The 13,271-nt window shown below is 42.0% G+C and overlaps 1 protein-coding gene across 5 annotated transcripts in view; it reads left to right on the top strand.

Annotated features, from left to right (window-relative positions):
• The window catches only part of LOC116579136 (zinc finger protein 432-like), a 58,549-nt gene that overhangs the window by 34,729 nt on the left and 10,549 nt on the right, over positions 1-13,271 (top strand). The window contains exons 2-5 of one of the 5 annotated variants that reach the window (XM_032324122.1): positions 1,268-1,488; positions 2,218-2,344; positions 2,612-2,707; positions 3,242-6,317. In XM_032324122.1, coding sequence (XP_032180013.1) covers positions 1,474-1,488; positions 2,218-2,344; positions 2,612-2,707; positions 3,242-4,764 — 1,761 coding nt within the window. In that variant the 5' untranslated portion in view covers positions 1,268-1,473 and the 3' untranslated portion in view covers positions 4,765-6,317. Of the gene's footprint in view, positions 1-1,267; positions 1,489-2,217; positions 2,345-2,611; positions 2,708-3,241; positions 9,708-13,271 lie in introns of those variants that run through there. The other 4 variants (XM_032324123.1, XM_032324115.1, XM_032324116.1 and 1 more) reach the window with 4 other exon arrangements.

The following is a 13,271-nucleotide window of genomic DNA, read 5'->3' on the forward strand; positions in this document are numbered from 1 at the left end:
CTTTGAAGAGAATATATATTTTGTTGCTATTGAGTATGGCATCAAATAATTGTCAGTTGATTATGGTGTTCAAGTTTTAAATATCTCTGCTGGTTTTCTGTTTTTTTTTTTTCTTTTTAGGTTTTTAAAAATATTTATTTGAGATTGAGTGTAAGACAAGAGTGAGAGTGAGAGAAAGAGAGCACAGAAGGAGAGAGAGAGAAGCAGATTCTCTGCTGAGTAGGAAGCCCGAGGTGGGGCTCGATCCCAGGACCCTGAGATCTTGACCTGAGCCAAAGGCAGACACAACCCACTGAGCCACCCAGGCGCCCCTGGTTTTCTGTTGTTTTTTGTTTTGTTTTGTTTTGTTTTAATTATTGACAGTGGAATTTTGAAGCTTTCAACTATTATTATTGAATTTTCTATTTCTCTCTTTAATTTTGTCAGTTTTTATTGGTATTTTGTGATTCTGCCATTAGGTGTATATAGATTAATAATTTATAGGTTCCTCATTTACCTTTGCTATCATTATTGCCCACCAGAGAAAACTCACACAAGCCTTGGCATCAGAGTTTTTATTGGAGTTAATGAGCACTTATGACTTACTGCTTGTGTGGCTGACCTTAGTCTCCTCCAGCCCCTCCAGAGGCCCGGCTGATACCACATGGTCCATGGCCCTTCCCCATAAATCATTTTATTAGAATAGACTGCCCTGCATGGCCCAAGCCTCCCAGGTGAGCAGAGACACTCTTATCATGCAGGATATCCCAAGGACTTAGAAGTTTCCTCCTAGAAACTAAGGGCAAAAGCCAAGCCTCTGTTGGGCAAGGTTAATCATTTAGCGCACAAAGTGGGATAAGACAGGCTGTGATTTGCTTGGTACACCAGTCTTCACACTGAAGTGTGTGTACCCATGGGGCATATAAAGACCTTCAGAGCAGGGCATGAGCACGCATGCTTTTTAAAGACACAATGTCCAGATCTTCAGAACCTTCCATATGTTCTAAGTGGTTGTTATTCATAATCTACCAGCCTCTGAGGCATCGTGCTTTATTGCTTTTGCTTTCCCACCTCGCCTTTAATAGCCATGCGGCTTCTACTTCACAACGAGAGGCGCACCTCTCACTCATTTAGGACCCTTCTTTACTGCCCTAGAGTGTGAAAGCCTCGGGGGCACCAAATAGAGGCAGAGTTGGAAATATCGAGGTCCTTTAAGGTAAGTGTGTAGCAGCAGTGATCACACGTCGGCCCAGAGGAAATGGACACTCAAAGTCAGTTTGTTCTTCAGCCACAGGTCTCAGGTCCCCAAGAGCAAGAGTGATCAAGTGAAGGAATGAAGGAAGAAAGAAGAGGTGCTTGGACTTGGATATCATTGCTCCTAGGGACAACTTCAAGCAGACACCGAGCTTTCTGACTCTTAAGAACTTCGTGGCAGATGCAGGAGAGATGAAAGACAGAAGAATCCATGTTACTGTTCAGTGAGCACAGAAGAAAATGACGAAGGCCCAGGTGATTTTCGTTTGTTACGTTTTTCGTATGTTTTTCACAGGTTTCTGGTGACCTGAGAAAAATCAGTTCAGCCTTTTAGTATAAATTGGGATTATTGGATTCTGGGGAGAAATTAACTTAGACTCTAAATTCAAAGGCAGGGCAAAGTGAAATCAGGAATGTTTTACTCACAGGGGTTATTCTGAAGGACTACTGTTAGAACACGGGTGTGACTGGTGCATCCTGTGGGTTACGGTAGCGGTCACTTTGAGTCTGATATCTCTAAGAGACATCATAACCAGAGAGACATGAAAAGCTGCATGATGTGCACTGACTCTGTGGGGAAGGCAGGCCAGTTTCTTGGGGGATTCAAGAGTTTATGCCACTTGGGTCTCCTGAAATTTCTTTTCTTTCTTTTTCTTTTCTTTTTCTTTTTTTTTTTTTTTTAAAGATTTTATTTATTTATTTGACAGAGAGAGATCACAAGTCGGCCGAGAGATAGGCAGAGAGAGAGGGGGAAGCAGGCTCCCTGTTGAGCAGAGAGCCGGATGCGGGACTTGATCCCAGGACCCTGAGATCATGACCTGAGCCGAAGGCAGCGGCTTAACCCACTGAGCCACCCAGGTGCCCTAAAAAGAAAAAAACTATATATAGTTGAGGCTATATGGTGATTAGAATAGCCTTCCTCATGCTTCTTCCATGTTAACAAAAGTAATTCACATCATATTAAACAGGAGCGTGTTATTACAGGAATCACTGACACTGGAGGATGTGGCCGTGGACTTCACCTGGGAGGAGTGGCAGCTCCTGGGCCCCGCTCAGAAGGACCTGTATCGGGACGTGATGTTGGAGAACTACAGCAACCTGGTGTCAGTGGGTGAGGACAGCTTTCTGTGTCATTTAGATGTGCTCAGTCACTGGTTTTTCCTCTATCCCTCAAAGATAGCTTTGCAGTCATTACGGTCTTCAGAAGAGCCCCCTCTCTTGACCCTAAACAGAGGAGTATAATCTTTTCTATCCTGAAAGAGAGCTTTTACTTTGCATATGAGAAATTGTTTTGTCTATAAAATGTAATGTTTTCCCGTCTCAACCTACTTTACCCCAAGTCACTGCATCTAAGTCTTTTGTCATTTCTCACGAACAGGGGGTCAGGCTACCAAACCACATGCATTGTCCAAGCTGGAAACCAGAGGTGAACCATCGATAACAGAGGATGAAATCCGGGATAGAACCCATCTGGGTGAGTGAGTACCGTGAAGGGGAGTGGTGAAGTGATCTTCTAGTCTTTAACACAAGGTGTCACAGGTGTCTGAGGATACCTAATCAGCTCCCCCACATATTCCTTTCCCCAGATGAGAACTCTTTATCTTTTGTGGGCATTTAGCTCTGAATATGCTCCTTATCTCTTCTTGGATCTGATATTTATTTCGTCTTAATCTTTATAATTTTCTTTCTTTTTTTTTTTTTTTTTTAAAGATTTTATTTATTTATTTGACAGAGAGAAATCACAAGTAGATGGAGAGGCAGGCAGAGAGAGAGAGGGGGAAGCAGGCTCCCTGCTGAGCAGAGAGCCCGATGCGGGCCTCGATCCCAGGACCCTGAGATCATGACCTGAGCCGAAGGCAGCGGCTTAACCCACTGAGCCACCCAGGCGCCCTTTATAATTTTCTTTTAAAATTGTCAACAATAAAGAGCCACTCCCACCACAGCATCTTTAAAACACTTTTATTCCATACTGTCCTCATGAGAATTTGTTACTGTCTTGTTTTCCTAGGATTCGGGGAGTTTAATAGTCACCTGCCAGAGCTCTCTCAAAACCGGAGGTTTCTGAAGAGGGCACAACAATACGGGGAGCAGAGTGCATTTAGACATACTGTTCATCCGAGCAAAATACATTTTGCCATAACGCAAAATCACATGTTTGACTTATGTAGAAAAGCTTTGAACTTGAGTTTAAGTTTAGTGAACGAGAAGAGAAGATGTGAAATAAGGAAGGCTGTTGAGTTTAATGGAGAAGAGGAACCTTTTCTGCCCGGTAATCATGAACATTTGTATTCTGGAATTGAATTCCCTGAAAGCACAAAACGTAGCAGCACTGAATTCCAAGACTTTAAGCATCAGAGGACTCCTAGAATAGAGAAACCCCACGCATGCATTGAAGGTGGGAAAGCCTGCAACAGGACGTCTCCCCTCATTTACCATGAGAGCGGTCGTAGAGGAGAGAAACCCAATGGGTGTGATCCACGTGGAAAACTCGTCTTCAGAAATGTCATGTTTGCTAAACATCCAAAAACTCATACACAAGACAAAGTCTGTATCATCAGTGAATACAGAAAAGGCTCTAACGGGAAGAGCAGTCTCACTTTGCCTCAGCAAACCCAAACGGCAGAGAAAGCCTACACATGCAGTGAGTGTGGAAAAGGCTTCACCATGAAGCGCTATCTGATTGCACATCAGCGAACTCATAGTGGAGAGAAACCTTATGTATGCAGTGAATGTGGAAAAGGCTTCACGGTGAAGAGCAATCTCATCGTGCATCAGCGAACTCATACCGGGGAGAAACCCTATATATGTACTGAATGTGGAAAAGGCTTCACCATGAAGCGCTATCTTGTTGTCCATCAGCGAACTCATACTGGAGAGAAGCCTTATATATGCAATGAATGTGGAAAAGGTTTCACAGTGAAGAGTAACCTCATCGTACATCAGCGATCTCATACTGGGGAAAAATCTTACATGTGCGGCGAATGTGGAAAAGGCTTCACCACCAAGCGCACCCTCATTATACATCAGCGAACTCACACAGGAGAGAAATCTTACTTATGTAATGAATGTGGAAAAGGCTTCACTACAAAGCGCACCCTCATTATACATCAGCGGACTCACACGGGAGAGAAACCGTACGAATGCAGTGAGTGTGGGAAAGCCTTCAGCCAGAAGATATGCCTCATACAACATGAGCGGTGTCATACTGGAAAGACTCCCTTTGTGTGTACTGAGTGTGGAAAATCCTATTCTCACAAATACGGTCTCATTACCCATCAGAGAATTCACACGGGAGAGAAACCCTATGAGTGCCGTGAATGTGGAAAAGCCTTCACCACAAAGTCAGTACTTAACGTCCATCAAAGAACTCATACAGGAGAGAGACCCTATGGATGCAGCGATTGTGAGAAAGCCTTCTCCCACTTGTCAAACCTTGTTAAACATAAGAAAATGCACACAAGAGAAATGGGTAGATTCAGTCAAGTTGGAAATCCTTTTAACACAGAATCACAGCTCATTACTTATGAGTGAACTGCTGAAGCCCTATGAATGTGATGACTATGAAAATGCCTTCTTTGGCAACCAAGACTTCATTAAACATCAGTGTTTCCAGCAGATTGGAATGTAACCATGGTACTGCCAGTTTTTGGATATGTGCCCTGAGGAGATTAAAGAACTTGTCCAGGAGGTAAATCTGGTGGCTACGGTGAATTTGTTGTGCCTTCAGTGATCCTTACCTCATATTTTCTGTCAGTGAAAACATGTTGAGAAAACTCCGATACATTCAATGTGACGATACCTTGGGCAAAACTTTTAGCTTCATTATATTCTGAAAAGTATACACTGAGGCAAATTATGTGTAGGCAGAGAATAGGAGGGCCTTCAGGGGGAAGGTAGATTTTATTATCAGGGATCATCATAAAGCATCAGTGAGCTTATTGTTCATAGAAATACAATTAAAAAAAATTGTATGATAATCATGGGAAAGCTTTCACCCAGAAAGAAGACCTCACTGAGGGTCAGAGTCCACACTGGAGGACAGTATATATATGGCAGGATATCAGTGACACAGTTGGCTTCATTTTGTCAGGAGATCATATAGAAATGAAAACTTCATGAGCATGCTAAATGTGGAGCACCTCTAGTCAAATACCAGAACTCATGAAGGAATGACGTCCTGTGAAAGTGATAAATGTCGGAGTGCTTTTAAATGTTTTCAGTGTTTTAAAATGTTAAGTCTGACTTTTTAAATGTTTTAAATGTCAAGTCTGACCTCATTATACATCAGATAATTCATCTGATGTACATTTTCAGATGATACTTTGAAACCCTTTTTTTGTGGCCTTAATTTCATAGTTTCAAAAAATCATCTGCTTTCCTCATTACTGATGAATATTTATTGTTATATATAGTGCAGAGTGTCCTAGGGAGTATTCTAGGACTATCCTGTATTATATGATTTGTTTTTACCTCTCTTGGGCTCTAAACTTAATTGTAAATATAGCAAATTGAAGTAGTTTAAAAGGAAATAATGTTTTACATTTATAAAATAACAAGTATTTGTACTTGCTTAACTGAGTTTATAAATACGACCAAATATTTTATAAAACCACCTTCCGAGTTATTTTTGTAAAATGTTTAATTTGAAATCATTTTAACTTATAAGAATTTGCAAAATAGTCCAGAGAGTTCCCTAGTATCCTTTACCTCACGTCTCCCAGTAAAAACATTTACGTAAGCCACGTCTTGTTATTGAATCCAGGAAAATGACTTGGTAGTATACTGTTAGCTAAGCCCTTAACCTTGTTTGGATTTCATTAGATTTTCATGTTTTTTTTTTTTTTTTTAATGCTTTAATTCTAAGAAGTTTTATTACATACACAGATTCATGTACTACTACCACAACCATCATGTAAAACTATAACCAATACAGATGTCCTCATTGAACCTTTTTATGCTTATACCCTTTATCCAAACCTACCTCTCACAACCACTTCTGTTCTCCATCAAGATAGTTGTATAATTTTGTTACAAAAATCATTTTTACAACTGGATTTAAAATATTTTATATGTTATATTTATTGACATAATTTTATATTTTCATAAAAGTTATTACATTATTGACTATATACAAATTTATAATTTTTTATTAGTAGAACATATGTAAACTTTTCATGTTTTTGTCATTTGGCAAATTGCTCTCAAGACTTACATGAGTTGGGGCCCCTGGGTGGCTCAGTGGATTAAGCCGCTGCCTTCGGCTCAGGTCATGATCCCAGGGTCCTGGGATTGAGTCCCGCATCGGGCTCTCTGCTCAGCAGGGAGCCTGCTTCCCTCTTTCTCTCTCTGCCTGCCTCTCTGTCTACTGTGACCTCTCTCTGTCAAATAAATAAATAAAATCTTTAAAAAAAAATTCTTTAAAAAGACTTACATGAGTTAATGGATGGTTGTTTTATTTTTATTAGTGAGTAATAAACATACTAGATGACCAGTTTGTTTTTTACTTCATTCTTGGAAGAGATCTCCTGGTTTCAGCTGTTGTAAAGATGGTATGAAATCCGCATACACGGTTTTGTGTGAGTATAAATTTTCATTTCGCTACAATAAATTCAGGTGTATGATTGTTGGGATGTATGGTAAGTTGTGTATAGCCTTAAAAGAAACTACTCTCGGGGCACCTGGGTGGCTCAGTGGGTTAAAGCCTCTGCCTTCGGCTCAGGTCACGATCCCAGGGTCCTGGGATCGAGCCCCGCATCGGGCTCTCTGCTCAGTGGGGAGCCTGCTTCCTCCTCTCTCTCTCTGCCTGCCTCTCTGCCTACTTGTGATCTCTGCCTGTCAAATAAATAAATAAAATCTTTAAAGAAAAAAAAGAAAAAGAAACTACTCTCTTCCAGTGTGGCTGTGCTGTTTTATATTCTCACAGGCGGTGTGTGAAATACTTGTTTAGTGCACTTAAGGTAACTACTAATAGCCTGCTGTTGACTGGAAGCCTTACCGCTAACATGAACAGTCCATTAACGCATAGTTTGTATATGTGTTATATACTATCTTCTTAAAGTTAGGAAAAAGAAAATATTATAAAGTCTTCTTCTGGGGACCCAGATGGCTGTCAGTTAAGCATCTGACTCTTGGTTTGGCTCAGGTCATGATCTCATGGGTCATGGGATCAAGCCCCATTCATTTGTATAGGACACAGTTTTTTGATGCCATGGGTTTTGTAAATAATGCTGCAATGAGCATGGGAGAACAACTGTCTTTTTGAGATAGCGATTTCATTTCCTTTGGGTACGTTCAAGCAGAATTATTGAATCATACAGTGGTTTTATTTTTAATTTTTTGAGGAAACTCCATACTGTTTTCCATAGTGGCTGCACCAAACTTACAGTGTCCTTCATTCTTTCTATGTCTGTATGTTCATTTATGATTTATTTAACAAATTACCTACTGAGGCACATTCATATTGGTATTAGTTACTTTTGCATTACAAAATTACTTTCCTAAAAGTTAATGTCTAAAGACAAACATTTACTAATTCTTTTGTGTGGGTCTAGGGTTGGGATTGTCTCGTAGGGCTGTTTGGACAGAGCCTGTATGAATGAGATGGCTTTTTTTTTTTTTAAATACCTCTAAGCCTCCGATGGAATTGATGGGGTCTTTCACAGGCTCTCATGCTGCAACAGGCTAGCCTGGGCTCTATTCTAATGTGTTAGAAGAACTCCAAGAGATAGACAGACTATACCTCACGGAGCAAGTCTAGTTCTATCCTGTTATTTGTCCTATTGGAAACACTGGTCAGAGTCACTAGGAAGGAATGCTATCCCAAAGTGCATATAGAGATGGAAGAGAAGTATATTTGCATAACAAATTTGTATTTGTTATTTCCTTAAAATTGGTGCCATAATCTTGTACATTTTCTCAAAAAAATAAATTTCTACTGAATCCCTGAAATTAATTGCTGGCTCAAAGAAATGAAAAGTTTTAAGTTGGATAATTGCAGGATTGTACTCCAGAAACATTTTATTGGTTGATATGCTCGTCTGAATCCTGACTAAACACATCAAATACCTAATATTAAACATGTGCATTTTAAACTTCCAACTATGATAAGCAAGATAGTAACATCTCAGTTCACTCAAAGCCATGTGTGGTGGACAATTTACCTATGCAGATGAGAAAAATAAGACTTAGCACAAGGGTGTCTTTATTGCATGGCCTCGCCACTCTGAATGTTATTCGTCGTTCAGCCTTTATGAATATTAAGGCTTAACATATTTTTGCTTCCTGTTCATTTTGCACTTATTTGAATATTAGATGCACTTAAAAAAATCGGATATTTGCAATTTTATAAGTGACTTTTTAAAAAAATTTTATTTGACAGAGAGAGAGAAATCACAAGTAGGCAGAGAGGCAGGCAGAGAGAGAGGGGAGAAAGCAGGTTCCCTGCGGAGCAGAGAGCCCGACGTGGGGCTCGATCCCAGGACCCTGGGATCATGACCTGAGTCAAAGGCAGAGGCTTTAACCCACTGAGCCACCCAGGCGCCCCGGATATTTGCAATTGTAAAAAATAAGTGGCTTGTTATTGAGCTATTTAAAAAATTAGTTGGTCTTTTTCCTATTCCTCTTATAATAGGATGTGGAGAGTGGCTCTCATACATGGATGGTGGAATGGGTTGATACACTAACTGGAGTATAGTTGGCAATTTCACATGCATAAGCCTTTCCCTCCAATCTTCCCTATTTCTGGCCTTCGGTCCTCAAAGCCTGTCTTCCTCTCTGGACCCACGGAAAGATCCGCCTGCGTCCTCGGGTCAGCTTTCACCCTGGGCACTGACCTTTTATGACTTGCCGTGGCCTTTTCCCCCCATTACTTGCCCCCAAGCCTAACTGGCTCGTTCCGACGCTTTTATTTCCCAGTGGCCACCATCCCTGTGCGCCCAGAACTTCTGCTTTGTCCAAAAGTCTCTTCAAACCCATTTTTGCTAGAAACTCGGTGGAGGCTTCCGTAGATGGGTTCGCCTTTCCCCAAGCGAGTTCTGTGCTGGACAGATACCTCCACTTTCTTTTAACGGGGTACTGCCAACGGAGCCATCTAAGTTTAATTTTCCAGTCGGCTCACTGAAAGGGATTTCCGCCGCGCTGTTTTTGTCCGGTTTAAGCTTCAGCCTAGAGACACCAGTGCGCTTCCGCCGGCACCCACCAGCCCTTCCACTTTCCCAACGGTCTCTGCTCGCGGGCACTGAAGGGGCCCCTCGGCGGCCCGTACGACCGTGATCTAAGATGGCCGCTCCCGTGGGGGCACGGCCCGGGCGCGGCCATGTTGCCGCAGCGGAAAAGCCGGGATCCAGTTGCCTTTTCTCTAACAAATGCCTCAGACCCCTGTTGGCCACCGTCCGGCAGTGCCGAGCCACGCGGGCGAAGTTCGGCGAAGTAAGTTCAGGCGCCGGCCGGTCGTGGTGGTGTGTGGCGAAAATCAGGTCAGTGTCGGGGCTGTTCGTGGGCGATGGCTGAGGAGTGGCGGTCGGCGTCCGCCTGGGATGACGCGGCGGGGATTCCAGCTGGAGGAGGGCGTGGGTGGGTGTACCGCTGTGTGTCGTGTGCGCTTGTGGCGCCCCTCGCCCCAGTCCGGAGTCGCTCTCGCGGCTCGTGGTTGAAGATCTCTGGGGAACAGCGACCTGGGGCCGAGGGCCCATCTGGGGGCCGTTTACTCCCTGGGGCTCGGAGATGGCTAGCCGGAGGGTGGTGACTGTCCGGGACGGCTGCATATGGTGCGCATTTGGTTCGGGGCTCGAAGATGAAGCCTGTTTCGGGGTTCAAGTGCAGGGATCTGTGGGGTTCACGGGGTTCGGGGATGCTGCCCCGAGCGTCCGCGCCGCTGCTGGAGAATGGGCTGCGCCTGGAGGCCCGGGGCTTGGCTGCTGCCACTGACGCGAGATGCCTTTGCCTCCCCCTTCTGCCCGGTAGCCCCAGGTCTTAAGCTCTAGTTTTGGCCCCCAACATCATCCCTTACTGTCGAACTTCAAAGTTTCTGGCGAGATGAATGATGCCGCGTACCTCATAGCGGTTTCCTGTTTAAGATGCAGCCTTTTCTCCTTTGTCCTGCAAGATTTCTGCACATTCCTCTGGGATATTTCTTTTCAGACTCCGTCTGACACAAGCAAAATAACATCTCTTGTCATTAAGTTGTATTCCCAAGGGATAACCCTTGTCTAAATTTTAGTACATTCCAGTTTGAGGCTTCCATGTTATGTGCTTAATATTGATAATCCAGATAAATTATGTAAATGGTAAAATGATTTTCTGTGTTCCCTTATTTCATGTAATAAACATTTACAAATGATTTTAATGCAGGATTAATTTAATGTGGTATTGTGAGTGGATTTGTAGTCAGTGTTTGCATATGTTTGTATAAAGGTGCAATGTTTGAAATGTTTAGGTATCATTTTGGGGACATTTCATGATTATGCATTTACTCATGGATTTGTTCCCCTGCCTTTCATCTCCAATGTGGACTTTTTTTTTTTTAATCGCAGTTGTAAGCGTGTTATTCCTATCTGACTCCCTTTTCCTTATAATTTTCTAGAATATAAAAGATCAATTAACTTTATTTATTTATTTATTTTTTAAATCCTTGTGTGTTAATCACGGGTGAATCTTTTTATTTATTTATTTATTTATTTGTCAGAGAGAGAGAGGGAGAGAGAGTGAACACAGGCAGACAGAATGGCAAGCAGAGGCAGAGGGAGAAGCAGGCTCCCTGCCAAGCAAGGAGCCCAATGTGGGACTCGATCCCAGGACGCCGGGATCATGACCTGAGCCGAAGGCAGCCGCCTAACCAACTGAACCACCCAGGCGTCCCAAGATCAATTAACTTTAAATATCTACTTGCTACTTGGCCACGCTACTAAATTCTTATTGCAGTATCTTTCTCTCCACCTAATATTTTAGCATGGAAAATTTTCAAACATACAGAAATATCAGAAGAATGTTAAAGTATCCATCCATACACCTACCACCTAGATTCTACCATTAATGTCCTACTAGACTAGCTCTACCGGTTATCTAACTCTCTGTCCATCCTTTGTTCATGAGGCAGTCTTTTTTGTTACAGGTAGGGAGAGGTGGAGGGAGAGAGAGAGAATTCCACGCAGGCTCTATGACCAGCACAGAGCCTGAGACTGGTTCTGTCTCACAACCCTGAGATCATGACCTGAGCCAAAATCAAGAGTTAGAAGCCTAACCGCCCGAGCCACCTGGACACATCGTGAGTCAGCCTTCTGTTCGTTTCAGTGCATTCTAAAGACAGCTGCCGTCCTGTATGGTTACTCTAAATGCCTCTGGAATTACATGACTAATAGAGTTCTAATAGCTTTTTACTTGTTTCCTTTTTTTACTTAATGGACAGATTTCTTATTTACAGATAGTCTTGACCTGCTATGAAGTGGAATGAAAGTGCATTTTGGAATGAATGAATCTTGTTTTTATTAATTTTTTTTAAGATTTTATTCATTTATTTGAGAGAGACGGTGAGAGAGAGCACAAGCTGGGAGTGGGGACAAAAAGAGAGGGAGAAGCAGACTCCCCACTGAGCTGGGAGCCTGACAAGGGGCTCAATTCCAGAACTCCAGGATCATGATCTGAACCGAAGACAGACACTTAACTGACTGAACCACCCAGGCACTCCTGAAATGAATCTGATTTTTCAATCCACTGTGTGATTGATGTGACCTGTGTCTGATTCCCTGATAGCAAAAAGAAGTCAAAATCTCCCTCAGGGGTTGTTTTGAAGATGCAGTGAAGTAAAATACCTAAAATGGTGATCTGTGATGGCAGGAATCTAGTATATTTGAATAAGAAGGCTGATGATTTCCCCATATTTATGGTTTTGTGCTTTGTAAAATTTAATTTGCTCTCTCCCTGCCTCCCCCTTGTTGCTCTGTCTTTATTCTTTTAAGTATGAAAACTTTTTTCCTCGTTATTTTATTTATTTATTTTTTATTTTTTCTATTAACATATAATGTGTTATTTGCTTCAGGGGTACAGGAAATATGAAAACTTTTAAAGCTATGAGCTTACATTAATGATCTAGCAACACAATTTTAATTATAGAATGCTGATAATTTTCTGATTTAAAACGTAAGTGCTCTTATGGAAACTATAATGAAGAAACTAAATGTCCTATCAAATACTACACTATTGCCAGTATTTCCTTTTCAGAAATTCTTAGAAGTAGATTTTTAGTTTACTAGCAATACTTTGAATGTTAAATTGGATGTTAAATTATTCCCATGAAATGTCCTGTTCTTTAACTCTGACCTTGACCTCTTTGTGGTTTATGATGGTATAGGGACAGCTGGGTGGCTTAGTTGGTTAAGCGTCTACGTTCAGCTCAGGTCATGATCCCAGTGATCAAGTCCAGCATCAGGCTCCTTGCTCAGCGAAGAGCCTACTTCTCCCTCTGACTGCTGCCTGCTGCTCCCCCTGCTTGTGCTGGCGCTCTCTCTCTGACAAATAAATAAATAAAATCCTTAAAAATTTTTAAAAAATGATGATATATACTTTTTCTATTTAAATGTTGTAACCAGTCATCTGACTAAAGAGGTATATAGACATATTAGGTGAATATTTATAATTGGCCTTTTTTAAAAAAAAGATTTTACTTATTTATTTGTCAGAGACCGAGATAGATAGAGCAAAAGCAGGGGCAGTGGCAGGCAGAGGGAGAAGCAAGCTTCCTGCTGAACAAGGAACCTGCCCCCCCCCACCGCAGGACTTGATCCTGGGATGGAAACCTGAGCCAAAGGCAGTCACTTAACCAACTGAGCCACCCAGGCATCCCCATGTGGTACTAAGTTAGACTTAAACTCTTACCAGTTTTGTTTCTCTTGACCGCTTGCTCCTCTGCTTATGTTGGTGGATCCTTTCCTTTTTTTTTTTTTTTTTTTTTAAAGATTTTATTTATTTATTTGACAGAGAGAAATCACAAGTAGATGGAGAGGCAGGCAGAGAGAGAGAGAGGGAAGCAGGCTCCCCGCTGAGCA

The sequence above is a fragment of the Mustela erminea genome, chromosome 19, assembly GCF_009829155.1.
Source record: "Mustela erminea isolate mMusErm1 chromosome 19, mMusErm1.Pri, whole genome shotgun sequence".
Lineage (NCBI taxonomy): Eukaryota > Metazoa > Chordata > Mammalia > Carnivora > Mustelidae > Mustela > Mustela erminea.